The sequence below is a fragment of the Suillus bovinus genome, assembly GCF_016758785.1.
Source record: "Suillus bovinus strain UH-Sbo-P2 chromosome Unknown EDB93scaffold_53, whole genome shotgun sequence".
In the NCBI taxonomy this organism is placed as follows: Eukaryota; Fungi; Basidiomycota; class Agaricomycetes; order Boletales; family Suillaceae; genus Suillus; species Suillus bovinus.
In genome coordinates, this window is record NW_024542109.1 from 94,456 (window position 1) to 122,028 (window position 27,573).

The window sequence follows — 27,573 nt, forward strand, 5'->3', positions numbered from 1 at the left end:
GAAAGTTAAGCATAATAATAATTTTCATTTTTTCATTATCATTTTCCTATATTGACTAGCGAGTCCCGAGTCCCGACCTTGGTAGTCAATACAATTCCCAAGTTATTTGAACCCTACATCAATGGATAATACATACAAATACAGAATTCATGTCCAGTTGTAGTCACGTGTACCGGGTGTCAAGTTTTGGGTTTTGGTACTCGACACTCGGTGATTTGTGCAGTGAGGGAAATATGGATATGTTGTATACATATTTTGGGTTTCAGGCTTTGGGTTTCAGCATCGGCATTCAGCACTCAGCACTTGGTGATTTGTGTACCAATATCTCGAGTTTCGGGTTTTGGCACTTGACACTCGGTGATTTGTGCAATGAGTGAAATATGGATATGTTGTATACATATTTTTGGGTTTCAGGCTTCGGGTTTTGGGCTTCAGGCTTCGGCACTCGGCACTCGGCACTTGGTGATTTGTGTACCGGGTCTCAAGTTTCGTGTTTTTTGCACTCAACACTCGGTGATTTGTGCAATGAGTGGAATATGGATATGTTGTATACATATTTTCGGGTTTCAGGCTTCAGGTTTCGGGCTTCGGACATTGGGCCTCGGCACTTGGCACTCAGCACTTGGTGATTTGTGTACCGGGTGTCGAGTTTCGGGTTTCGGTACTTGACACTTGGTGATTGGTGCAGTGAGGGAAATATGGATATGTTGTATACATATTTTCGGGTTTCGGGCTTTGGACATCGGGCTTTGGGCCTCAGGCACTCAGCACTCAGCACTTGGTGATTTGTGTACTGGGTGTCGAGTTTCAGGTTTCGGTACTTGACACTTGGTGATTGGTGCAGTGAGGGAAATATGGATATGTTGTATACATATTTTCGGGCTTCGGGGTTCAGGCCTCGGCACTTGGCATTCGATGATTTGTTTAATGTAAATGAAAAATGGGCATGTTGCATACCGGGTTTCAAGTTTTGGGTTTGGCACTCAACACTTGGTGATTTGTGCAATGACTGAAAAATGGATATGTTATATACATGTTTCAAGTTTCGGACTTTGGGGTTCGGCCCTCGGCACTCGGTACTTGGTGATTTGTGTACTGGGTCTCGAGCTTCAGGTTTTGTCACTTGACACTCGGTGATTTGTGCAATGAATGAAAAATGGACATTTTGCATACATGTTTTTGGGTTCTGGGCTTCAGATTTTGGGTCTATCAGGACTCGGCACTCGGTGATTTGATAACTGGACTTTTAAGCTTCAGGCTTTGGGTGTTCAGGTGTTCATGTGTTTGGTGTAAGGAAATAGAAATTTCACACATTTTCACCAGTTTCCAGTTTCCAGTCTCGAGCTTGGGGTGTTCGGGTGTCCAGAATGGATGTTGCACAATGGGATGTGGTTTTTGGGCATCTGGGACTCGGTAATCCATGAATGTCAGACAGATATCTCACTACCTCGGCCCACCCATCTATATAACATCCCCCTCCATCGGCCCACCCGTCTATATAATAAATATTCCACCACTCTCTCAGCCCATCCGTCTACAAAATAATTCCAGTATGTCGGCCCACCCATCTATACAATAAACCATTACATCGGCCCACCCGACATCTTTGAGGATATATATAATATCAGCATAGATGGGCCCACCTGTCTCCATCGGAAATAATATCCCTCCCGGCCCATCCGTCAACATCGGGGATATACATAACATCGGCCCATAGTCTGCTGGCCCGTCTTATACGGGATATTATGTAGGTCGGGTGACCCGTATAATACGGAAATATGTCACTGTAATATGTGGTCCAACAGTGTTTCATAACCAGGAGTAAAACGATGGCTCAATGAGCACTGAGTACTGAGTGCCAATCATCTCTAAGCTTATATTACTCGGCAAGAGGAACATGCACATTGCTCTTGATGAGGAAGGCATTGAAATGCACTGACTTCTGTTGCGGTTTAGCAGAAGTTGTTAAAGTTAAAGATTCCCGGCAGGCACATGTTGAGCATGGTGTTTTTTTTGCTCATTCACTTGAATTTTACACGCCAAACACACAATCTTGCCTTGTCACACTTCCACTGTAACATTTGTGACACGTGACAACCCTTGTCCAGTTTTGCGTATTTGACACTTAGAATCATGCCTATTTGAGGGCCATTTTGGAGGGTCTTGACAGCTGAACATCATAGGGAGCTTCCGGGGGCCTGCAAGTCCTCTAAGGGATGTTCAATTCTAAAATGTTGTCATCAATAGTAGCACTCAGAATAACTTTCGTAACACTCGGCTAAGTTCACAAAACTTGGGTAAGGCTGAGAGAAATACATCTGAGTAATACTCAGCGCGCATCAGCACGACATCAGACTTTCAAATGACACTTAGGATTTTCGAAGAATGCAATAGCAGGAAAAGTCATATATTGGTAGAGTAAAATATGAAACCGTGTCATGTAATGAGTAGCTATATAGTAGATCCCTCAATGAAACATCACTGATGAAAATCAATAAAATTTTATCAGAAAAAAAGACAAAGTCCCTGTGATATGGCAAGCGCCAGAGGAAACTGAGTGCTGGGGGGAGGAGAGAGGAGGTTAAGCACCAGGAGAGGAGGATGAAGGACCCTGACAAAGCTAGGATATACAATTCCTGCACAGCAAAGATATCACAGGGAATGGTGGCAAAAAAGTGGGCAAGATCATGCTAAGGTATCGAACATTCCATTATAGAAAGTGTCTCTGCATGTTTTGTGATGGTAGCCAAGAAGGTGAGCATGACTGAGAGGTTGAGAGATGCGTGATATAAGTGGTGGGGGGACTGGTCCAATATGCAGGAATGTCGGGTTGGGATCGGACATGCATTGGACTGTCGGAAAGTGCATCAGGTTGGGATTGGACATGTGTCAGCCTGTCAGACTCGGATCAGGGTAGTCGGAAGTGTGTCGGACAAATACTGTTTGACATTAGTATCAAAATAGCTGGTTCCAAGCCCAGCACCGCAATCATCGTTACAACACCATCTTAAAACAAATTAGTCATGAATCAAGGAAATGGAATAAAAATCTTACTAGCCAATGCTGGTAGTGAAAGATACAGCAAGTCATTACCCAATCCCATTGCCATGGTTCATTTTGGATTGCAGTTTGTCCCATCCACCATGGAGTATCATAGCCGGTGTAAAGAGTAGATCTGGGCTGGGCTCTACTGAATGTGAGTCCCTAGTCCTGAGAGATGCGAGTATGCTTCGTCCCAAGAGACAACCTAAGAACTACCTTGATAATGCAAGGGAGGTCTTATACAGTTAGAGAGTAGACAAGATATTGGAAGAAAACCTCTTTAATGTTCGTCCGTAGTTCCAAGACTACTTCCGAAGTACTGAGAAACTTGTCCGATGCGACTGAAGGTCGTCCAAGGCTGCGAAAGTGTTGTCCGAAGTAGCGCGATGCCTTCCGAGGCTTGCGAAGGCTGTCCGAAGGTCTATATATGTCAGTATGTCGATGTGTCGGTATGTTGGTGTGTTGAATAACAGTATAAGACTTTGCGCAATGTCCGAAGTCCGGAACAACGCTAATCTATCGGGACCCGAGAATAACAAAGTGCGAAATTGGCAGCAGTCTAGCCAGACAATCATTCTGAATGAACAAGGATCAATTACACAGTTTACGATTATACCGAGGTGACTCTACTAATTACTATCTGAAGTACAGGAAGTGAAGTGTCCTATCAGTAGCCAGCGAGCAAGATTATATCCTACTTCCGTGAGAGGCCGGAATCCATAGGCGAAACTAGTAGCGAGATAAGCAAGTCTGAACCTATGTAATAAGCTGCGAGGCGTGCAAGAATGCAAGTATACATGTAATAAGCTGCAATGTGTACTGCTTATACGTATTCCGAGACTCCCGACAGGATGCCGATGGGATTGTTATCCGTGTAGCACTAAGACGTAGTTAACATATAGTTAGAATAAAGGAAAACACACCAGCGAAGTCAAAAGGACGAGGATAGGACATGGTATGGTAACTTGCGAGGTTCGGACGGGTCTCGGAACACGAGAACTGCCTGCGGAAGGTTCGGACAAGTGCACGTGGCCTTTGGAAGGTCAAGGGAGGTCGGGGAATGGTATGAACATAGGTGTTGGATTGCCTGGTTCCGAGCCCAGCGCCGCTGTCTTCTTAGATAGATGATCTATAGATGAACACCTACAAAATCAAATATCTCCACGGTCAGTGATTCAGACAAATACCAATGACTGATAATGTGGTCGTTCGTGGGTGGCCTGTCAGTATATCCAAGCTACGGTCAGACAAAGGTACTCTATGATATCAGTATAGAAAACACTAGTCAACCCAGCGGTATGGTGTTGACTAAAAGAAACAAGAAACAGAAACAAAACTAAGACTAAGCACAATCACTGGTGCTAAACAGAAATGAGAACTAAGACTAGGCACAATCAATGGTGCTATATTCTAAACTTACTATGAAACAATCGTGCGAAGATGTATTGGTCACTCCCACAGCGCAAACAGGTAGGATCAAAGGTCAAGACTTGTCAAAAGCTTCCGTAGAACTCTTAGCCTAATATTGAATCTGCTGCCAAGGAACTCACAATGAGTATTAAACAGAATCATAAACGGACATCCTTGGATTTCAATACCAAGTCCCCTATTCAATAGCTAAAGCCTATCTGACAATCAAAAATCCTGGCTCAGTATACTACTCAGATGTGTGAGGTCAAGCGGACAATAATCAACTTCTGAAGTCTCCCCACTAAGCTACTCTGAGCCTTTAGTGGACGTAGAGACAACACGAAGAATCCAAAGATAAGGCTCGAATGTATTTGCTACAATCAAAAGTACATTAGTATCAGCAGCAAGAAACAAACACTCAGTATATATTCGCTAAAATCTATAGCACGTTAGTGACACAACAATAAATGAGCACTTAGACTGTTAGCTTTCAATGGGTAGAGAGAGTGAAACAGATAGAGTGAAACAGATCCCGAGCTAAAGAAATAGATAGAGTGAAACAGAACCCAGACTAGTGAAACAGAGATAAGGAAATAGATCCCAAACTAAAAGAAATAGATCTCAGACAAAAAGAAATAGATCCCAATCCTAGAGAAACAGAGATAAGGAAATAGATCCCAGACTAGAGTGAAATAGATCCCAATCTTAAAAGAAATAGATCCCAATCCTAGAGAAACAGAGATAGAGAGATAGAAACAAAGACACGTGCACACGTGCACACAAACACTCAGAAAAACAAGAGACTTCTCAAAACAAATAACTAGGCCTTGCAGGTTGTTGAGCACAGTGAGCTCAATGGCTCCTACTGTTTCATCAATGTACCCGGCAATGTCGAACAACTCTTCGTGGTTGTTGCTGATGCTGATCACACACAAACCTCACTTGCAATTTTATTAAGGGTGACTCTGGGAGTCAGATTGATTGCATTTCAGGCCAAAACAGAGGTCCTTATATAGACAAATCTACGTGGCTGTGCTAATTTACTCCCGCGTACCTAGGTATATTCAATTTTCATTTTCTCACGTACCTAGATATACTACATTATTTGTCATAGATCATAATATCCGTGTGAATTGTACGTAGGTGAACATGATTTGTCAGGCTTAGTCATAGATCAGCTGACTGTGGTAAGAAAACATGGTTTACATAATATGTTGAAACTTGTTTGTATTTGATGTTATTTAGAGACATAGCATATGTCATAAAGCAAAACCGGGTAACATATGTATTCAAAGTTTCCTGGAAGTTCCCACAAACAAACATATGCGGAAAGTATTTTTCATGGAAGCTTCAGATGTGTGAGAATCTAGCTGAGTCATCTTCGAGCCAAATAACACCAAATTCATTCCATGCAAAATTCCCGAAAAATATTCACTAACACCACATGGTCATGCACCGGACCAGTTTGGTGCAGGTCACTGCGACCATCGTTACACCGGATACAATCCAGGAGCCAAAGGGGGAACATTGTTGTTTGCAGCCTCCACCTGATATTGGGAGATACATGCTCAGATGTATGATGCAAACATTGACATGGTAGCTGAAATGTCTGCAGATGTGAGAATGAGGGGCTGGTACTCATTGAGGGAATTCTGATTGTTAGAAGTGGATGCAGGAGAAGGATATAATTTAGGCATGGCTGATGCAGAAGTATGACACTGGCAATGACAATGACAGTTGGTTCAGATGTGAAGATATCATCCACTGATGGATGGATAAATTTTTCAAACTCCAATGTAAAGAGTAAATCTCTGCTGGGCTCAGCAGAAATTGTACTACCTAGTCAACAATATTTAGGTAGATCTTCTGCATGACCTAGTCTGCTATACTTGCAGAGCAAGTGCATTCGATCCCAAAGGAATTGCTAATTGGTATTAGTAGTATAAATGCATCAGTAATGCAAATAACAATTGTCCGAAGCTATGAAACAATGTCCGATGGTAATCCAATGATGTCCAAGGGTACTTATCTGATGTCCGAAGCCAAAGTGCAATGTCTGAGATTTTGGACTTTTGGACTTCATGATAATAGGTCGGAAACTTTATAATGAGTGTTGGATTGCGAGCGGTATGCGCAAGTATAACGAGTGACGGAGTATGATGGTGAATGAATGGTAATATTTCGCAATGCAACAAAGAACTACGAGAATATTCTGGGTGATCTGCAGAGTCGGGAAATGGTGAAGATGAGGAATCTAAACTGTGGTCAAAGTTGGTGCTAAGCTAAGCAAACACAGATAGTCCTGGGCACAAGTGAAATTGTCGTCCCAAGGGCAGCTAATTGAGTAAAGGGAAACCTCTCTTATAAAAAGAGGGACACCAAACTACTAATAGAGTAATAAGACTAAGAGACATATGAAGCATGAGGCGAGAATGATGCAAGATGCATTATGTGGACGCACGAGTGCAAAATGCGAAGGGCAAGATGCGCAACACAAAGGTAGTGCACATGAGTGAGGGCGAAAGACAAACGAGTGAACGAGACTAAAGGGAAACAAGGCGAGACAAATGTTAACACCCCAACTAAGGTTGGCTGATGCTAAGACAAAGACGGGGAACCGAAGCACGCAACTTTAGATAGTCACTTTGTAAGGCTATCTGCGAGTTCGACGGGGATCGTCGAAGTAACCGATAGTAGAAGGGATCGAATATAATGAAAGACTTTTCTAATGAGAGTGCTGAGGCTTCTGACGAGAGGACGTTTCGGACGGAATGCGCGCGTGAATCTAGCGGGGGAGCAAAGACTAATCATAATGAGCGTACATGCGTGTATTTAAGTTGTGAAAATAGGGTAAGGGTCCTTGCTGTAACGAAAAGAATGATTTGGTGAGACGGAGAGTGGTGGCGTTGAGCCTAACAGGGTGAAACATCGATAATAAAATGGAGTACGAGAAGTTTTTGAATGGTTGGTGGTAATGTTTGCCTTCGAATTATAGGCTGAAATGCGAATATGGTGGATGTGATACTTCTGCGCGAGCCAATCAAGTGCTGCAATGAAAGGCGTCCCGTTATCAGTTACTATTTCCTCGAGTCCTCCCCATCTGCACAAAATCTCCTCAAAAATGAAAGCACCCAAGGTGCGTCCCGTCTCCTTTCTCAACATCCTGAACTCTGGCCAGTTCGTTAAGGAGCATCGTGCTTGTACGATGTAAGAGTATCCGTGGGATGCTGGCATGTGCATGGAGTCGGTGAAGGCTTTTCGGAAGAGAGGAGCCGGGATCGAAACAGTCGGAGGGAGTACAACCTTCTCGTTTGATCGAATTTGGCACTGATGGCAAGTTCTCAAGTACCAAGCGAGATCAGCGTCAAGTGAGGGCCACCAAAAGCGGTCGGCGATGGTTCGACGGGTTGAATAGAATCCTTTGTGCCCGAGTTCGTCGTGTGTTTGGCAGAGAATGCGATATCGGTTTGGCGTGAATATAACGAGCTGATTGCGTCCTGTTTGCTCCTTCCGCCATAAGCGCTGTCCTTGAACGAAGAATTGTCGTGCACGCTTGATGAGACGTAACTGATCTTTGGGGGTTGTGGGAGACGGAAATGACAGTGTTTTGAGATAAGTTAGGATCGTGTGAAGGTCGTTGTCAAAGCTCAGGGATCTTTCAGTGGCGGGGATTTCGTTAAGTGCGGGAGGAGTAGAGCTGGGTACTAAAGCGTTCGAGGTTGTTGTGATGGGCCATTCTTCATCGATCTTTCTCGCTTCCCACACTCCACATCCTAGTATCTCATCTACCCACTCATCCGCCTCTTCTGCTGTCTCGTCTTCGTCTTTCTCGTCTTCTGGTGCAGGAGGTCGTCGAGATAGACCATCTGCTGCGACATGCTTGTTTCCAGGGACGTGGCAGAGGGTGAAGTCAAAGAGTGAGATTCCCGCGATCCAGCGGTTAACGGCGGCGTTAGGTTGAATGTCAGGATTATTAAGCATTCCGCGTATGTATTTGGCGTTCACTTCAACTGAGAAGGTTTGAAGGCCTATAAGCCATACCTTTGCTGCACGCAAGGCCCGGAAAAGGCCATACAACTCAATCTTGGCCTGAGAATAACGGGATTCCCGTTCATTCCAGGTGATGGATCCGAACCTTGAGGGACGACGACGACCTTCCGAGTCAAGTTGGAACAGTATCCATCCGCACGCAATGTGAGATGAATCTACGGCGAGAATGACTTCAAGTGACGAAGAGTAGTCGATTGGGCGAATAGCGGGGGAACAGATGATTGCGTCCTTGAGTGTGTCCATGGCATGTTGGGTTGACGCGTCCCACACGAATGGAGTGTCGAGACGCGTAAGGTTCGTGAGGGGTCTCGCAATCCGGGCATAGTCTTTTATCCAGTTGCGGACGGTACCTGCGGTGCCGAGAAAGCTGCGAACTTCCGTGCGAGTTGAGCAAGGTGGCCAGTTGTAGATCTTGGAGACCTTGGTCTTGTCGGGTATACGCCCTTCGTAGTTGCAAAGTTGGCCGACAACAAGGACTTCAGGGACGCACAGGAAGAGCTTCTTCGCTGAGACGGTAGCTCCAGCATGCTTGAGGCGATGTAGTACCCTGTTAATGTCTACACAGTGTTCCCATACAAACTTCCTAATCTCCGCGTTTTCGGGAATGAGTTCAAACGATCCGTCAGAGGTCTCGTAACGAGTGTGCGGTCCGAGGACGTTCACGTCGTCCTGGAAGTTGGGTGCGACATCAAGCTCAGCTTGGAGGATAAATGCCACGTCATTCTGAAATACTGCCGGGGAGTCGGTCCATCCTTGGGGAAGGACAGTGAGATGATAAGTCCCGAGGGGAGTTTGGAAGGTAGTGATATCACGAGATTCTTCGGCGAGAGCTCGGTGGTCGAATCCCACGAATAAGTCCATCATTGAATATATCGCGCGACCTGCGCATTGTTCTGCGAAAAGCTCTACGTAAGGCATTGATGCTGCATCCTTGACGGTGACGGAGTTAAGCTGTTGGAGGTCATGCACTATGCGAACGGAGCCGTTCTTTTTCGCCACACAAAACCAGCGTGATTGGTATGACGAATTCGAAGGTTCATAGACGCCGGACGCTATCTTCGACTTGATGAGCTTGACGACCTCCTCCTTGATGCCAGGGGGAATGGGTGGTTGACGGTGTGCCCATGGGACGTGCTCGATTGTAGGGATAACGACCGGAGGGAAGTAGTCGTCGCGGAATCGCCCTTTCTCGGTTTCGTCCCATGCGAGAGCTACCTCGTTGTTGGATAGGACTTGCGCAGCGAGGTTTCGTTCTTCTGGCCACAAGAACTCGTTTGAGAATACCCCGAGGTCGTCCATGCGTTCTTTCGTGAGGCGTTTGCCAGGAGTGAATGCTGGGGGTGTGGGAGAAAGGAGTGGCAAGGATGCGAGAGGGTCTTCTGGGAAACGACGGATGATCCGCGCGTGTGCTGGCATGGTCGTTGCCACGGGCTTCACTTTGTTTGCCACCTTCTTATAGGCGAAAGTGCGGCAGACTGGGTCAATGTCGAAGTGGGATTGGAGGAGGAACTCGGCGAAGGATGAGAAAACGAGACGAAAAGTAGGGATAGGCATATTTAAACGAGTTGTAGATAGGGAATACGAGGAGGTGGTTGAGGAGGTAATGGGGGAATTAGCATGATATCTATTGGCAGAGCTGGCTGGTAGGATGGGATGATGGATGTGCGTCAAATTTGTTGGCGGGATAGCCAGGACTCGTTCGGGGTTTGGCAGTGAATTGACGCCTCCAAGTTTGGCGTTGATCTTCATGCCTAGATTCGCACAGTATTGGTCATTAGCTTTCTCGATTTTGTTCTCTTGGCCACGGTGTGTTGGGAGACCAGCAATAACGTTACCAGGTTTAGCGTTGATCTTCATGCCTAGGTTCGTACGGTATTGGTCATTAGCTCTCTCGATCTTGTCCTCTCAGTCACGTTGTGTTGAAAAACCGGTGATGACGTCACCAAACGACTTGATGGTGTGGTAGATGTTGGTAGGACTGGTCGAATACGGGGGGAAAATGTACATGGCGGATAAATTTGGAAGAAGCGGGAGAGGAGTGGTTGAGAGTGCCGCGGCTGTTAATGCAAGGGAAGGATGCGGCGAGAGACGAGGTGTGGTTGAGACCCGTTTGAATGTTAGCAGGGTCTGTAGGGTCGCGTATGGATACGTATACGCCATCAGTGTCCTCCTCTTTTGACAGACGGACGAGGCGTTGCCAGGGTCGTCCCAGCAACAGTCGATAGGGTGCGTCTGGCACCACATATGCATGAGCCCAGGTTTTGATTCCATCTACCTCTATTTCTAACATCTCCACACACCCTTCCATTTCCTGTGATCCCCCATTTGCCATCTGCATTCGCATACGAGCGCCCTGGTTGATCAGCGCCTTGGTCTTCTTCCAGACATCTTCCCGTATGACGACGATTTCAGATCCTTCGTCAAGCAACCCAAGCTCCGAGTGAACCCCATTGAGAGTAACACGGATTTCGCGTAAGGGGGTGGCATGTTCAACTTGCTCGCTAGGTATTGAGGCAGTGGTGTTTGTTGAGAGGGCAGTAATAGGTGCAGGGACTCTGTAGGTGCGACAGTGCTCAACAGCTTCTTTTCGTAGCTCGGGACTGATAGCGAGAAGGTCGGCTACTGTTAGGTGGGGTATCGTTGTGTCAAGAATTCCCTTGAAGACGCGCCGTACCGCATCTGGGGTAGCTGCCTTGGATTCATATCTGAACGCTGGCGGTTTCTTTGCTTCTGAGGCAGGGACTGTAGGAGGTGCTTCGATTAGATGAGACGGGGTTGGCATCATGCGTTCGGGCTTAGGCGTGGTTTCTGTATTGCTGCTTCCCTTCGCTTTGGATCGTGTGACCGCGTTAACGTCTCCTTCCAATTCTTCACTTGTGTCATCCTCAATGGTGACAACTATAGCGTGGTTCTCGACGATGGGGACACATTGGAGAAAGTAGGAGTCAGATATGAAGGCCGTTGAGGGAATCTCGGTGGGTGCGACAGGTTGGGACGTGCTTTCACACCTCGGCGCCTCGACGGGAATAGCGTTTGATCCAGTAGCGGGTGTAGTTGGCGCTGGTATCGCGTACCTCGCATCAATAGCCTGCCTCAGGTTCTCGTTTCCTGTGCGACGTATTCGAGACCGGTCTGGATATGCAAAGTACTGACCATCTCGAATGATTCGTCCTGCTCGTAGATAATCACCTGCAATCGAGCACGAACGAATTGCGTGGGGACCGCCGCAAAAAAAACAGGAGGAGTTGGGTTGAGCGTTTGATGAGTATTGGAGGGGTGGTAGCGGAATATAGGGCAATGATGCTTGGGGAGCGGGTGTACTGATAAGTTGGTGAGAGCGTGGTGGCGCCCAGGCCTGAGCTGCGGCTGGTGCGAGGCAGACTAAATGCGTGTAGCATCCGGAGTAGGCTACATCTCCAATGTCCAATCCGTGCATTTTTCGCGCGAGATCCTCTACCTCGTCTATGGTGGTCTTGACTGGGGGGGTAGGAGGAGTTGCGAAGGATACTCGCTTAGTTTGAACCTCTTTCCGAACCTCTTTTCTCTCTTCTTCGTCATCTGAATCCCAGGGAGGTTGAGCCTTGGGTCGCGTCGTGCGTCCTTCTCGTATGGTACGAATCCTAGTAGCTATAGGTTCGTTTAAGTCAGCATCGAAAGCGTCGTCTGAGAAAATGAATCGTCCGGCTTTAAGCACTTCTTCAAAGTCCGTGGCCTCCGTTCTTGAGTATGTCGGATTCTTCAGTTCGAGACGCCTGTCGATAGTGCGTCTAGTGGCAGCTGGTAACCCTTGCCAGAAATAACGATCACGTTCTCGTGTCGAATATCTTGCTGTTAGCGACGAGCCAGTGTGCAACAGGGCGGAACTGTCGGTAGTATTGCAGAAGTTCTGTTTCTGTCGAGATATCGTTGTCGACGTTACTGATGACAATGCGCTCCAGATCTCGTATGGTATAGCGCTGACCCTTGGCAGCACCAGAATACTGGGCCAAGATACTAGCTTTGAAAACGTCGAAGTCCTTACTTTCGTAGCCTGTTAGCGTCACCCAGAAGCGTTTTGTCTGAATGTCCACATATCGAACGATTGTCTTGCATTTCTCAGCGGGAGTGAGTGTGCAGGCGTCCGCTAAGTCCTCGAAGAGTTCAAAAAACTCCAGTAATTCCGAAGTCTCGCCATTAAATGACGGGGCTTTAGTGGAGTTGGCGCCTGGCATGGCGTTAATGCCTCTGGATGCGTTGGACATTTTGGCCGGAGCTTGAGATGCGGGAAGATGATGTGCAAAGGGATTTGGTAAAGGAGGAGGCGCCGCAAGGATTAAATTTTGTGTCGGGACTGTTTGCACTGGAGCCGTAGAAACTGGGACTTGGCTATTAGGGAGTGTGGAGGGTTCGAGAGTAGGTGTGTTGGGAGGGGGTGCTGGTACGCGAAGGAAGTCTGGGGGAGGTATAGGGGGAAGTGATTTCGCAGGGGGGGCAGTCTCGTAGGTATCAGGAAGAGTGGGAGTTTCGGGCTCGAAGACAGCTGGTCTAAGGGTGAACGTTGGCTGAGGGATAATGGGGAAAAGGGGGTTCGTGTTAGGGGAGGGTCCTATAGTCTCGTCGTCTGAAAGAGAGGACTCGGATGGTCCTTCGGAGGTGTCTATACTTGATTGTACTGATTTGTGACGGACCGGCGTGCGGGGGGGTGCAAGAAAGGATGGTTGCGTCAACGATAAGGTGGACGGGGAGTCGACCGTGTTTGCGCGAGTTCGGCTCTTCTTTGGAGCCAGCGCAAGTGGCTGCTTCTTGAGCTGTAGCTGCACGTTAGGATGGTAGTACTTTGAGATAATTATTGTAAGAATGGTCCAAAGACCGGGTATTGAACGATTCAGACTAGAAGATCTGTAGAGATCCGCGAATCTGATTCGTAATGCAAGGGGGTGTTAAGACAGATCCCCTCGCGGTGGGCTCCAAAATATGTAAGGCTATCTGCGAGTTCGACGGGGATCGTCGAAGTAACCGATAGTAGAAGGGATCGAATATAATGAAAGACTTTTCTAATGAGAGTGCTGAGGCTTCTGACGAGAGGACGTTTCGGACGGAATGCGCGCGTGAATCTAGCGGGGGAGCAAAGACTAATCATAATGAGCGTACATGCGTGTATTTAAGTTGTGAAAATAGGGTAAGGGTCCTTGCTGTAACGAAAAGAATGATTTGGTGAGACGGAGAGTGGTGGCGTTGAGCCTAACAGGGTGAAACATCGATAATAAAATGGAGTACGAGAAGTTTTTGAATGGTTGGTGGTAATGGTGTAGTACGTTGAGCACCTGAATGACGAGAATTTCATATTGGTTTTGGCTGTTTTCGGTGTGTCAAGGGAGGGATTATGAGAATAGTGACGAAAGAAGGTTTATAGATGTCTGGGTATCGTGTAAGGAAGGCGGGAGAGCGAGCTGGTTGTCGACGACAGTGAGATAATGATAGTAAGAGACGAAGGATGTAACCTCGTAACTTGGATGCGAATGTGACGCTTGTTCGCATCCGTGAGTTACGTGGTTGGTTTGGACTTTCGTCCGAACGCTTGGTTTTGAAGCGCTGGTCGGGGCACAAAGGATATGTGATCCTTACAACTTGCAAACAACGAGTGAAATTCTTAGTATCTAGAGACACAGAGAAAGTGGGTGGAAAATTGACCCAGAATATAAGTAATAGGAGGGTATAAGTAAAGTAGCTAAGCAGCGCTAGGTGCGCAGGTCCGATGTAATGAGCCAAACAGGCTAAAATAGTATGCGGTGTATGTAACAGGGTCTCGGTTATGCACGAAGCGCAGAGCCAAGTATTAGTGATGGAAACCAATTAATTGAAAAGGGAATATGATGGAAAAACGCACCAATGAACATCTAAGGACATGGGATGGACAGACGGACGAGTGCATGGACAATGCAAGTGCAGATGTGCGAAGTGTGCGAACCCGCGAGGTTGCGTGCGAAAGCTGCGAAATAAAATATAAGTGCACTGATGCACTAGACAAATCCTGTGGATTAGAGCTGGAGTTTATAGGGAAAGTGGGAGAATTCAGAGGGAAGTGCATGTGGAGACGCAAGGCTCTACAACAGCGGGAGACTTTAGAATCTGACTGTCCCCAGTCAGCGCGCGCGCACATTTGTGCAAATGGACTTAGAGAAATTTCGACAAATTGGGGGTCACATGCATGCGGTCTGTATTCCGAAAGCAAAGTGCCGGCGGTCGGCCTCATGACTTCAGGAATTAGCGTGAATGCTGACATAATTGTGGTCAGTGCGGTTAAAAGAGCTCTATGTGGCAACGTGTTGCTTTTCCATCTTTCACCACTACCACGACATCCTCTACTATCTTAACCAATGACATCCTTCGACCTTGACATCCTCAATTCCATTCGAGGACCTTCTCCTGAGCCTGAGGCCCCTGTCAGTGGTGTGGCGCCCAAGGAGGGTTCGGCACGCGGTAGTCCTGTGCCCGAATCTGAATCAGACAACACTCGCATCACCCAGGCGTGGGTCATGGTGCTTGTGAAGGTTGATGCGTCCAAAATGACGCGTCCGGACCTTAAGCAGGAACTGCTTCAGGATATTGAGACGTGGCTGCACGAGTGGGACGTGCTGTCTTTGTGTGGCGTGTTTTAGTTTGACTGACCAGCTTTCTTTACAGGCTAACATCTGCGCGTGCCACCACGATGCGAATGAGGCGGGCATGTTGCTCGCTCTTTCCGATGAGGAGAAGGCGGTGCTGACCAACATTAAGAAGTGGGCGCTGGTCGCCCGCAAGATGGTAGGCGACTGGAAGAAGGCAGCTGAAAGGCTGATGGTGGAGGTGAGCATGGTGTGCGCAGGACACGAGAAAGGGAAGGGGAAGAAAAAGGAGGTGGATGCAGGTGAGGACATGGGCAGACCAGTGAGTGATCGTTTTTCTGTTTTTTCCTTCTTTTTGCTAATGATTTGTCGCGATAGAAATTAGGCAGGTGCATGTCCACTGAGAGGACCAACAAGCTGAAGTGCGAATGATGCACTTCGAGCAAGATCTCGTGCATGGAGGGTTGTACTTCGCGTTGTGCGCCATGCGACAAGTCCCATGTCGCGTGCTCATTTGGTGAGTGTTTTTGCGTAACATTATCTCTGACCTTATATTAACTTTTTCGACTTAGCTGCAAAACGCAAGGCTGCCGGTACTGTGGGTCCTGCTTGCAAGGCAGCTCGTGTTGCTGGTGGTAGCATGGCAATAGGTCTTACTTCAGCGGATGATGCTGACCATACTGGCGAGTCCGAGGTTGAGGTCGAAGTTGTGGAGGTCCCTCCTCCCGCTCCAGAACAGTCAGCTTGCCTGTTGGCTCCTTTGCCCATTCGTGCGGTTGCAAGTGGGTCATGGGTGGATGCGGATGTGGAGAACACTTGACTTCACACAGAGGTTGCATGCCTTACCAAGGAGAACGCGAGCCTTCGCGCGTTGAAGGAAGAATATGCGCGCTTTGTGCTGAACACCTGTCGGCAGGCACGCGCTCAACAAATTGAATTCACCGTCATGAGCAACAAGCTCTATGCATGGGGAGATGAGTGGAGGGACATGGGGAAGGAAATGAAGGACTTTGTTGCGGAGCAGGAGTGCTCCAAGAAGTAGATAGACCCCACTTAGTTTTCCTTTTTCTCTGTTCTTTTCGCGCATCTTCTTTGCGCTGTACCATACTTCTTTCCATATCTCCGCGTGCCTGCTTCATGTTGTACTATAAACAATATATCAGGTTTTCATTGTGTCTGAACATTTTCACGTGATTCTTGCTTAAGTCCCTATCCGTGTCCATGTCCATGTCAAGAGAATCCATTGGGCCTGGATATAAATGAAATAGTACTTGTGAGTGAACATGGTATAGTTAGAATGAAAAGGAAAAATAATTAGTGATATATGTGTGGTCGCGCAAGCTTCGCGCTTGACTTGTCTTCTTCGTGCGACTGTCTGCATCTATTCCTGCTATGAGTGATTATAGTGATCGGGTATAGTCTATGTAAAATGTGCATGGCGCGGCTTCGTGCATTTGAAATAGAAGGTCTATGTGGATGGTTATGCATGCGCGAGTCAATTAGGAGAACTTATCTGTATATACTGTTTTGGATATTATGCGCGATGCACGCGATATAATAGAGTCTGCATTTGTGTTATGTTCAGTGAATGCACGGGTTATATGCGAGATGTGAGAGAGAAACTGAGATCGCCGGATGAAACCCAGGGTAAAATGGAGAGTAAATACTTCTAGCGAGACTGTGTTTTTGTATTTTCTTTATTTTTGCGATGTTTTTGTTATTGTGATTGCGGGATGATATGTACGAGTGCGAGTGTCAAGAATTTGGGAATGTGGGGGTGTGGATATGAGAGTATGCGATGAGCGAGCCTCCACGCACTATTCATCTTGCGCGCGCTTGGGTTCGTCTTCATAGGGTTCTATAGTTTTGTTAGCTTCCAAATGGTCTATACTTTTGTTGTCTATTCCAATCATCTTTGTGAAGGATACGCGATCTTCATGACATGGATAATATGGTATCACACAAAATGTGGCAAAGCAAAGCTTCGATATTGCGCCATCTAGCTCGGCGAGCATATAGGAACCTCCTTTCATGTGCTGCACAACCATCATTGGTCCAAGATAGCACGGCTTGGTCTTTTTGCTAAGTTCGTACTTGACTTTTGAGTTGCAGACTAGAACTAGCATGCTGAGTTTGAAGTCATACGATTTGATAGATGCACAGAAGCATTTCTCAAAATTATGAACAGACTTGAATCGTGCTTTGACTACCTGATCTTTGATTGCGTCAAGATCAGCTTCGCGTTTCTGTAATTGGCGCGTGCACCATGCTATAAGGTCAGCGGTGGTAAATGTGCCTCGGCTTGGCAAAGGAGCGAGAAAGGTAGCTTCAGCTAAATTGAACGGAAATATAGGCTCGACGCTGTGAACCATAAAATAGGGTGATAGGCCCATCGCATGATGAATAGTAATGTGCTTGGCCCAGAAAACAGAATGAACAACTTGATACCATTGTGAGTCATCACTGTTGCAACTTTTGATGATGGCCTCCCGGACATCTTGGTGTCATCTTTCGACTATACCGTTCGCCTGCGAGTTATACAGCAAAATGCAAATTGGGTGAATCCCGTACTTTCATGCGAGTTCATCTACCACAAGTCTATATGCAGGGCCATTATCGGTCATGATCTTGGTGATTGGACCCCATCTACAAAGGAGTTCTTCAAAAATAAAAGCGGTCAGCATTTTGGTATTCTCTTTGCGCAACATGCACCATTCGGGGTATGATGTTAGTGTGCAGTGCGCTTGCACAAGATATTCAAATCCACCCGCTCTGGGCATCTTCATCGTGTCAATGTGCACTTTGCAAAACAAACCTCCTGGTATCAGAACTGTCAGCAGAATATGCAGTTTTTGCATCTGGCAAACCTGACAATCATGGCATGTTCGTGTGTACCATTTAATGTCTTCGATGATGTGCAGCCACCAAAAGTGTAGTAGCAACCACATGCATGTGGTATAAACACCTTTATGGCCAAGGTCGTCATGTGCTTCCTTAAGAAGGCGATATCACTTGCGCGGTGGCACTACTAGCTGTTACAAGAACATCTAGACGCTTGGGCCCCTACCATTTTTCTCCTAATCCTCCTCGTATCAGCCCTCGCGTCATACCCTTACCCCGACCTTACCCTTGTTATCCTTGTCATCCTCGCATTCCCTTTCGCTCTCTACCTGTCGCTTCAGCAAAGCCAGTACATCTGGCCAGATCCTTTCGCTGACGAAGCATACCCATGCTCCGTTCCTGCCACCTGACTGATCCTGTGGACAGTCCCCTTACCCTTACCGTCAGGACAGTAACCTATGATACGATGCACGACGCATCCCCGTTGCCCTTTTCCTTTCTTGATCTCTGACTCAGTGCGCAGTCGCACATGCGACCTATAGATAACTCCGCAGTTGCACGATCGTGCCTCTGCGCGTTTCACTTCTTATTTTCGACCTTTGACTCATTCTCTTATCCAGCACGTTCTGCCTCGCCTGTGTCTCAATGCGAACATGCTTCCCTTTTATGGTTATCCCCTTTACTGATTGCTTATCTTGGTAGTACGAGTTATCATCCAACTAATACCTCTCCTGTCCTCTATATAAACTCGCTACCATGTACTATATTCCCTAACTTGAATCTACTTGGTTCTTGACCTCCTACTCTCACCAGAGTGATCCTTTCTGCCTCGCCAGCAGTCTATATTCTATCTTCTTATCTGCTCTTCGCGGATAAGCCTATAGTCTCGATCTTTACTCATCGACTTCGTCGACGAGCAAAAGCCCCTGTTAATTAGTCGGACTTCTGTCCTTCTAATTAATGACGATCTTACGATTAACCTTTGGGTGTCGTAAGCCTAGGCCGATATAGCTTATTGTCTCGCACCCGCTTGACATAAGCTACCCGATTTGGACATAGGCATCAAACCTTACTTGCTGAAGCCTCGCCAAGTAAGACCCCTAACCTTGGGCTAGCCCAAGGACGTCCTCGACCATTGACGACACACGCTCTGTTTGAGCGTCGCCAACAGATACCACCCAAGTCGTAACAACTGATAGCATTCAGGGCCAAGAAGTAGCCATCGGACTATTCCTATGCTTTGTACAGCATGTCCAATATCAACTTACCAATTTAATGGTTTACCTCTTGTATTTCCAAGGTAACTCTACTGCTAGTACTGGGGAGAAGGTTGCTGATTAGCATATAGGTGCTGGTGATCTTCTTACTGATTGTCAAGTGATTACGGGCTTGTTCATCAGCATTCTCTCTTTGTAGCGTCCCTCTAGACTTACACAACTTTCAGTGATTTTGCAAATAATTTTGGTGATGGGAACTGCACTATAGCATTTGACAACTTCAAGTCAGAGCACAAGTGTAACAAGTTTTGTTGTGCATTTGGATTGCAAGCCTTCATGTAACAAAAAATCTGTTCATGTACCTTAAGATGTTTATCCTTTATGTTACTGTTGTGCTTCCTCCTCCTCTCTTGGAATCCTATTCAAATGACTTCGCATGCAGACCACGACGAATTGCTGCTTGCTGTTTTGCATATGCAAGCAAACCATCAGCATCTTCAGGTCTGTCTACAGCACATAAGGATCCCTGACTGGAAGCAAGGGGGTAAATGGTTAAGAGAGGAAAGAGCACACAAGTGTACATCAACAGGATGGCCAGAGTCCAATTGATGGAACACAGCACAGTGAGTGTAAGTGGAGGATTCAATTGTGATGAGAGGTAAGAACACAGAAACCTTACAATCGGTCACTATAACCAAGTCACCATCAAACAAAACACATCCCACAAATGACGTATGACACGAACAGCAGATCATGCCATGATCAACAAGAGCTCGTGACAGCCAAGCACAAAAGGTTTGGGGTGAAGAAAAACAGGATAGGTGATATTGCGGGTAATAAACAGAATCATAGTATATGGGGTAGTCAAAAGGCGCATGCATAACTGAATGTGGTGGACAATTGACGTTCATGCAGGACACACGAAACATGGCATGGTACTTTTGAGAGGAACATGTTGTTCTGCAAGACGGTGAGTAAATGAAAAAAAAATATAGATATTGGGCAGTTTACCTACCACAAAACAGCGAAAAACAGATCTAGAGAAACACAAGAAGTGTGAGAATAGATGGAGGTTCAAATACCACAAAGTGAGACATTCGAGGATGGAACAATCAGCACAAACTGGATTTGCACAAAATATTCTCCACCTGGAACCATAGGACTGTCTTCTCCCTAAAGTCATATGTTGGAGGAGGCATGGCTGAAGACAAGACCCAACATGTTCAGCATTCACATGAAAATCATGGACCAAACATGGATGGGAAAAAAGTGAGACAAGGATTGGCCAAGTAATTCGCTTATGAAGAGATTGGTCAGAAGGCACGGCTGTCGATAGCTTGGCATGTTTCAAATCACAAACATTGGAGAACAGCAGGATCGTGCTAGAGTGCTGCAGGAAGGTGAACAGAGACAGAGGTGACAAGCCAGCAGCAAGTGATAGTGCTCAAGGTGGTGATTGAACAAGAGGGAGGGCAAGGAAAGTCAAAGGCAAAAAACCAGTTTTTGTCGAGTGCAAAGATACTCATTTTTCTGCGAAACTTTGTTCTTGCCATGCACAGAGTAGAGACAAAATTCAGTGCGAGCTCCACCTATTTACACTATTCACCACCTGGCTACACCAAAGGCAGTTACTAAGTGAGGAGGGTAGAGCTACAAGCACCATGTGCACTCTGGTACCGATATAAAGTAATAAATGAGGATGTGAAATCTCGAAGTTGAGTGGTGATATTGACCAAAGTGGGTTGGAAATCATCACGTGCCAAATCTTGTGAAATTCCCACAGGTGCGTTGACAGAGAAATAGATGTTTGCTGCAGACAAAACCTAAACTGGGAGTTGGGAATGTGTGATTGTGACAGGACCATAACATGGTGAAAATAAATCATAGGTATACACTAATAAATTTCACAGTACTGAAACAAATATTGATCGGATTTCAAAAATAAGTCACAGCAAATCGGCAAATCAAACTGTAACCTATCACCTACCATAGAACTAGCCTTAGGCTACAGCAATCCCTCATTAGCCTCAATAATCTTTACAATTCACACTCTGATAGTAGGGATGTTCAAAGTTGAGTTTTGAGGCTGTTTTCGATTCTGTTTTTGACAGTCTGTGGAAAATGACTTGGTTTCAATAACTTGTTGGTTTCATTCAGCATCAATGGCATGGACTCTAAAATCCAGTGTTATCTGATTGCCAAATAGCTCATTATTTGAGTGATGTGGCTGCCGATGACCATGACAAGGGAGTTGCTAGAAACACACCTTGCTGCTGCCCAGAATTCAGCAATGGCAAAGGCAAGCAAAAGCCAGGCCAAAATCCCATGCTAAACCCACAGCTACTGATTCGAAAGAGAATTTAGATCCTTGGGAGGCTGCTGGGACAGCAGACAAGAAAAGGTCTATTCTTGTTGTGTGAGTTGTCCAGTACTATGATGCACTCTACTGACTCTTTGTATGAGCTAGTTGGTCTAAACCTGAGAACCACCACCTTACAGACTCATTACTCACTCTCATTGAGGAGAGTAACACCTATTGCAAAGCATTTGGATTTGCGCTACTTGGTAGCGGCAAGGTTGCTTCAACTGGAGACTGCCCTACAAGTCTTTACCGGCAATTGGCTACAGCCCTTTTCTTAATCATGAGGACTCACAATGGAAGGATGTAGACCTCAATGACCTTGCATAAACTGTCAAGAACCGTGTGACAAAGTAAGTATTTCACTTTAATTTAATGTTGTATTGAAAGCTTAAAATTATGTACAGTGGACTATGCAAGGCATTCATAAAGCACCGTGATTTGATGTTACAGACTGGTCAGGGATTAATTGATGCTGATTGTGAGGATGAGATAATCTTTGGCAGTGAGATTTTTAATGCATGGAGTATGATTCAATGAGTGTCTGTGACGTGAGCTAACAGCTTTTTCTTGTATAGACCAAGTCAAAAATAAGTTTCCGTGGTACAAACAGATGAGTGCCTTGTATCATGAGAGTCCTGCTGTGGACCACTCTGCCATGTCTAACAGTGCATCTCAGCTTGATCTAAGTGTCCTCAACTGTTCTCAGGTGTGTAGTATTATGTTATTCCTTTGAGTACACTTTAAATAATTTCACAATGTTCTGGCAGACCATGGATGATGACAAATCAAGCACCGTCTTCACTCCTCTCTTGTCACCCTCCAACAAGCCTATGACACCTGCTCCATGTGTTAAGTCTGAGCCATCTTTTGTCCATCGTACAAGTGGCCAGAAGCAAAAGTCAATGCACAGCCATATTGAGGACCTTACCACCTCCCTTGGTGAGTTGAGGGTAAAAGTTGCTCGAGTGTGGGAGCAAGAACATACTCTGCGGATTCAGGCAAAGCAAGATCAAAAACAGGCTGAGTTTGATTCTTGCCTCCAGTTTAAGGCTGCCAAAGCTGAACGACAATATGCACATGAGCTTGTCATGCTTGAACGGCAAATTGAACTCGAGCATCTACGAGCTTAATCTAGCTTTGCTGGTCCCTCATGTCAGAGTGGCTCTTCTCATTCTGGATCATCTATTCCATGGGCTATTGATCTGTCTCTTAACTAGCTTATCTTCCACTCACATCTCTACCATCCTCTCCTTTCAAGTTCCACTCCTTTCTAAGTATCCAGCCATTTGAGTAATTCCTCTTTCAGAGTCTCTCATTTAATCTTTGCTTCCAACAGCAGAACTTCGCTACTTTCATCCCATACTCTTTCAATATTAGCTGCCTTCTCCCTTTGCTTTTGTTGCCACTCACATTCTAGTTCTCGTTGATCCTTGACATATTTGACTCCGCTTCTGAAAAATTGATCATTTGTGATGTTGCCCTTATCCTCGTGTTGAATTGCAAAGTTGTGCAAGTGAATGCAAGCAGTGATCCAGAGTCCAGCATACTGAATCCCCTTTTGACCATCAATATGAACTTGCAAGCCTTTTAATGATGACCATCAACCTTTGAGAAATCCAACACAATGCTCTGAATGTATGCAGACCTTTGAAACATGATAGTTGAATATGGTGTTCTGTGGTGTGTCTTTCTCAGGCCTAATAATCAATATAATATGTCCTTAACTCTCAAGTACAGAGCAATATTACTCACTTCTTATATGGTGACTGGCACCATGTTTGCAGAGGATAAGCTGAATCAGCCCAAATCCACACATACTGCAGTCACTTTACCCTTATATAATACATACAGCCAAGGTTGAAATATCCCTGTTCTACACAGGCCAGCCTATGTGGGCCCATCAATGTATTGTTGTGTTAAATACAGGTGGGCCAATGTCAAGTGTGTATGTGATACCAACAGTAGGCCCATAGTATGTGGTATAGTCAATGAGTGTACACTTTTTCATTGACTTTGGTGGTTAGTGTATAAATTATGTGCCTGATATAAGCAGGTAGGCCGATCTCAAGTGTGTATCCAATACCAACAGGTGGGCTGGTGAAGTGCGTATGTGATACCCACAGTGGGCCCATAGTATGTGATATAGGGTATAGTAGATAAGTGTACACTTTTCATGTACTTTTGTGGTTAGTGTATGAAATGTGTGCCTGATATGAGCAGGTGGGCCAATCTCAAGCATATATCTGATAGCAACCGGTAGGCCGGCCTCAAGTGTGTATGTGATACCAACAGTGGGCCCATGGTGTATAGTGTACACTTTTCTATTGACATTGGTAGGTAGCAGATGAAATATGTACCAGATCCAAACAGGTGGGCTGAGTGGGCAGTGGTAATGATATATACAGATGGGCCGACATTCTAAGCATATAAATGGGTCATGGGTACTAATTGGTCAATGTATTGGTATTCATGGACAATCTTATACAATGTATATATTTCAGGACCACAGCCAAATATGAATATGGTGGATGAGGTGGTCGGTCAATAGTTGCTAGTGATATGTATAGATTAGACAAAATTCTACACTGATATGTAACAGCCACTTGTTGGTCAATAGGTTGGTGTTCATGAAGTACCTTGCACTATACTTAGACCACCTTGGTAAAATATGATGGATAGGGTGGTTGGTCAATAGATAGGTCATAAGTGACTGGCTTTTATTTTCACAAGATTATCTTGGTCAAAATGTGCCCAGTAAACTATAGTATATAGCTAACATACTCAATAATTGAATTAATCAATATACATGGAATTCACCCCGAAGTTTATTTATTCACAACTGAATGATCTACTGGAGTATTGAGTCAACCAAATCATGTGTGATAAATTACATGGTACAACTATAATCAGCGGATGATCAGGGAAGGGGGCACATGGTAGAAACAGGTGATGTGGTAGGGCAATGGGGTCCAACAGCAGCAGGAGTAGATGAGGGACCAGCGATTTCAAATGCAGAAGATGCTTGTCCACTAGTGAATGTGGTGCCCTGCATGTCAAGATGACCGGATGGGCCATATACTGACTATTGACCAATATTGGCCGACTGTGGGATGGGAGGAACCAAAGGGCCATAAACACTGTTCAAGTATCTCATGCCAAATGCTGTGGCAAAGGAACTATTGCCATAGCTCATCGTTGGTGGTTGGAACAATGGATTGGGAACAACTTGCTCCTGCCGAAGCTTCTCTACCATGCCGACAAGTCCATTGACCAATGTTACCGTGGTGCCGACATTGAGCTGCATCACCAAAAGTTTAGTATGCATGGAGGAGATACGCGAGTTGAAGTCCTGTTCCATCAGTCTAAATATTGTCATCACAAACCAGAAAATGACTGACCAGTATCATCCATAGGGTCCTCAGACACCAAGATCAGTGTTGGTTGACGCTGACACATGACCACTCTGGTGGTCCTAGACATAGGCTTTTTGGCCGAGGGATGTGACTTTGGCATCTGCAGAGTTGGTGCAGGACTGACATCATCGACTGATTCCGGTCGGTCACATCAGACCTTCATGATGTGGCACTTGGAGCAGGACTTGATTACCTACCCCTCGCATCCAATGATAACCAGACAAGGCTCGTCATCACATCTCTGACAGCCGGGAATGTACTATGAGATAGTGAGTAATCAGTCACTGAAATAAAGTTGCCCAAACACACCTGTTCTGGCTTGGCAGTTTTCTCGGCCTTCTCCTTTCCCTTTCCTTTCGCCTTTGGCTGCACTTGGCCAATCTTAGTCTTTGCTTCCACCTAAAGCCAGTGAAGTGTCTATCAAGAACATCTAAGGTAAATCTCACCTGTTTGACCTCTTTGGTCGCATCCTGGTAAAGATTTAGCAATAAGATTGGCTAATGTCGCCATCTTGCTTACCTTGGACTTTGTTGGCACTGCGGGCAAAGATGCACCCATCCTAGTCAGCTAAGTGGATGTGAGTGGTGAGTTGAAGATGATAAAGGCAAGACACACCTGTCTAACCACAATGGTCCCTGTTGGTCAGTTATCCTCATCCTCCGTGTCGGAGATAATGGTTTTCGAGATTCACTTGACAACCTTGCATTTCTTCCTGCTGGTCTCAGTGTCCAAGTCAACTTCTCTCAATCTGTGAGACCCGCAGTCAGGCTGTTTGCCCTTGTTGGTTATCCAGCCAACAAGTGTATCAATTGGTGGAACTAACATCACTTTGGGAGGTGCTGGTGCTGGTACAGGTTCAGGGAATCACGGTGACCTGCACCAAACTGGTCTGGTGCATGACCGTGCGGTGTTAGCAAATATTTTTCGGGAATTTTGCATGGAACGAATTTTGTGTTATTTGGCTCGAAGATGACTCAGCTAGATTCTCACACATCTGAAGCTTCCATGAAAAATATTTCCTACATATGTTTGTTTGCAGGAACTTTCAGGAAACTTTAAATACACGTGTTACCCAGTTTTGCTTTATGACATATGCTACGTCTCTAAATAACACCAAATACAAACAAGTTTCAACACATTATGTAAACCATGTTCTCTTACCACAGTCAGCTGATCTATGACTAAGCCTGACAAATCATGTTCACCTACGTACGATTCACACAGGTATTATGATCTATGACAAATAATGCAGTATATCTATATACGTGAGAAAATGAAAATTGAATATACCTAGGTACGCGGGAGTAAATTAGCATAGCCACGTAGATTTGTCTATATAAGGACCTCCTGTTTTGGCCTGAAATGCAATCAATCTGACTCCCAGAGTCACCCTTAATAAAATTGCAAGTGAGGTTTGTGTGTGATTCAGCATCAGCAACAACCACAAAGAGTTGTTCAACATTGTCAGGTACATTGATGAGACAGTAGGAGCCATTGAGCTCACTGTGCTCAACAACCTGCAAGGCCTGGCTTATTTGTTTTGAGAAATCTCTTGTTTTTCTGAGTGTTTGTGTTTGTGTGCGCATTGTAGCAATGGTCGCAGCATTGGGCTCGAAACCACATATTTTCATACTCATGTCAACACCCGAAACATATGTGCACATGTCCAACGCACTTTCGCACATGTCCAAGCCACTCCATATCGGATCCGGTGCATCGGACCTTCGGACATCGCATTGGCCGATCGCACTTTGCGCGCACTTGTCCATCCCGTGTCCTGTCCATCCGAACTAGCCTCACTAGGTGCGTAGTTATTCCCATGCACGTTTTCTGACATTCGTACCACGTTATTACATGTCCGCAGCACCTCATGTCTTATTACATAGGACATCGGACCTGAAATATATCGCTACTATCTTCGCCTGTAGTATTCCAAATTTCTACATACTTACTTAAATACTCTGTAGTGACCCGTAGCAATCATCATCCAGTAGTTAGGAGCCATTTCCTGACTCTGCGGATCACCCAGAATATTCTCGTAGTTCTTAGTTGCATTGCGAAATATTACCATTCGTTCACCATCATACTCCGTCACTTGTTATACTCACGCATACCGCTCGCAATCCAACACTCATTATAAAGTTTCCGACCTATTATCGTGAAGTCTGAAAGTCCGAAATCTCAGACATCACACTTTGGCTTTGGACATTGGATAAGTACCTTCGGACATCATCGGATTACCTTCAGACATTGTTTCGCACCATTGGACAATCTGTTCTTTGCATTACTGATGCATTTTTACTACTAATACCAATTAGCAATCCCTTTAGGATTGAACACACTTGCTCTGCAAGTATAGTAGCATAAGTCATGCTAAGATCTACCTAAACATTGTTGACTAGGTAGTACAATTTCTGCTGAGCCCAGCAGAGATTTACTCTTTACAGTGTGAAAGTATGCCACGATGCCAATGCCATCTGTCAATGAGTTGAGCTTGTACTATCATGATTTCCGCAAGATAATGCAGCTGCTCCTAGACAAGGATAGAGTAGGCTCAGCGGAACGCGATTGCATATTCCTAGAAGGACTGCCTAGCAATGTCCAGATGCTCACACGCACTCACCTACTAATTAAGTTCCCAGACCATCATCATG

The 27,573-nt window shown here is 45.6% G+C and overlaps 3 protein-coding genes across 3 annotated transcripts; 2 read left to right on the top strand and 1 right to left on the bottom strand.

Annotated features, from left to right (window-relative positions):
* Positions 1-14,858: 14,858 nt before the first annotated feature.
* On the top strand, positions 14,859-16,128 carry EDB93DRAFT_1253023 (uncharacterized protein; the record flags this gene model as incomplete). The annotated part of the gene is made up of 6 exons (XM_041453376.1): positions 14,859-15,113; positions 15,166-15,408; positions 15,465-15,475; positions 15,530-15,603; positions 15,659-15,868; positions 15,917-16,128. 6 exons carry the CDS (start codon positions 14,859-14,861, stop codon positions 16,126-16,128), a joined length of 1,005 nt encoding a protein of 334 aa, XP_041305023.1.
* Positions 16,129-21,011: 4,883 nt separating this feature from the next.
* EDB93DRAFT_1106096 (uncharacterized protein) lies at positions 21,012-22,636 on the top strand (the record flags this gene model as incomplete). The annotated part of the gene is made up of 7 exons (XM_041447574.1): positions 21,012-21,031; positions 21,426-21,560; positions 21,612-21,720; positions 21,843-21,856; positions 21,911-21,984; positions 22,082-22,212; positions 22,274-22,636. The coding sequence occupies 7 exons, from the start codon at positions 21,012-21,014 to the stop codon at positions 22,634-22,636; spliced, it is 846 nt and encodes a 281-aa protein (XP_041305024.1).
* Positions 22,637-24,588: 1,952 nt separating this feature from the next.
* EDB93DRAFT_1106097 (uncharacterized protein) lies at positions 24,589-25,744 on the bottom strand (the record flags this gene model as incomplete). Its single annotated transcript, XM_041447575.1, has 6 exons — positions 24,589-24,868; positions 25,117-25,178; positions 25,229-25,318; positions 25,366-25,389; positions 25,439-25,478; positions 25,611-25,744. 6 exons carry the CDS (start codon positions 25,742-25,744, stop codon positions 24,589-24,591), a joined length of 630 nt encoding a protein of 209 aa, XP_041305025.1.
* Positions 25,745-27,573: the final 1,829 nt, after the last annotated feature.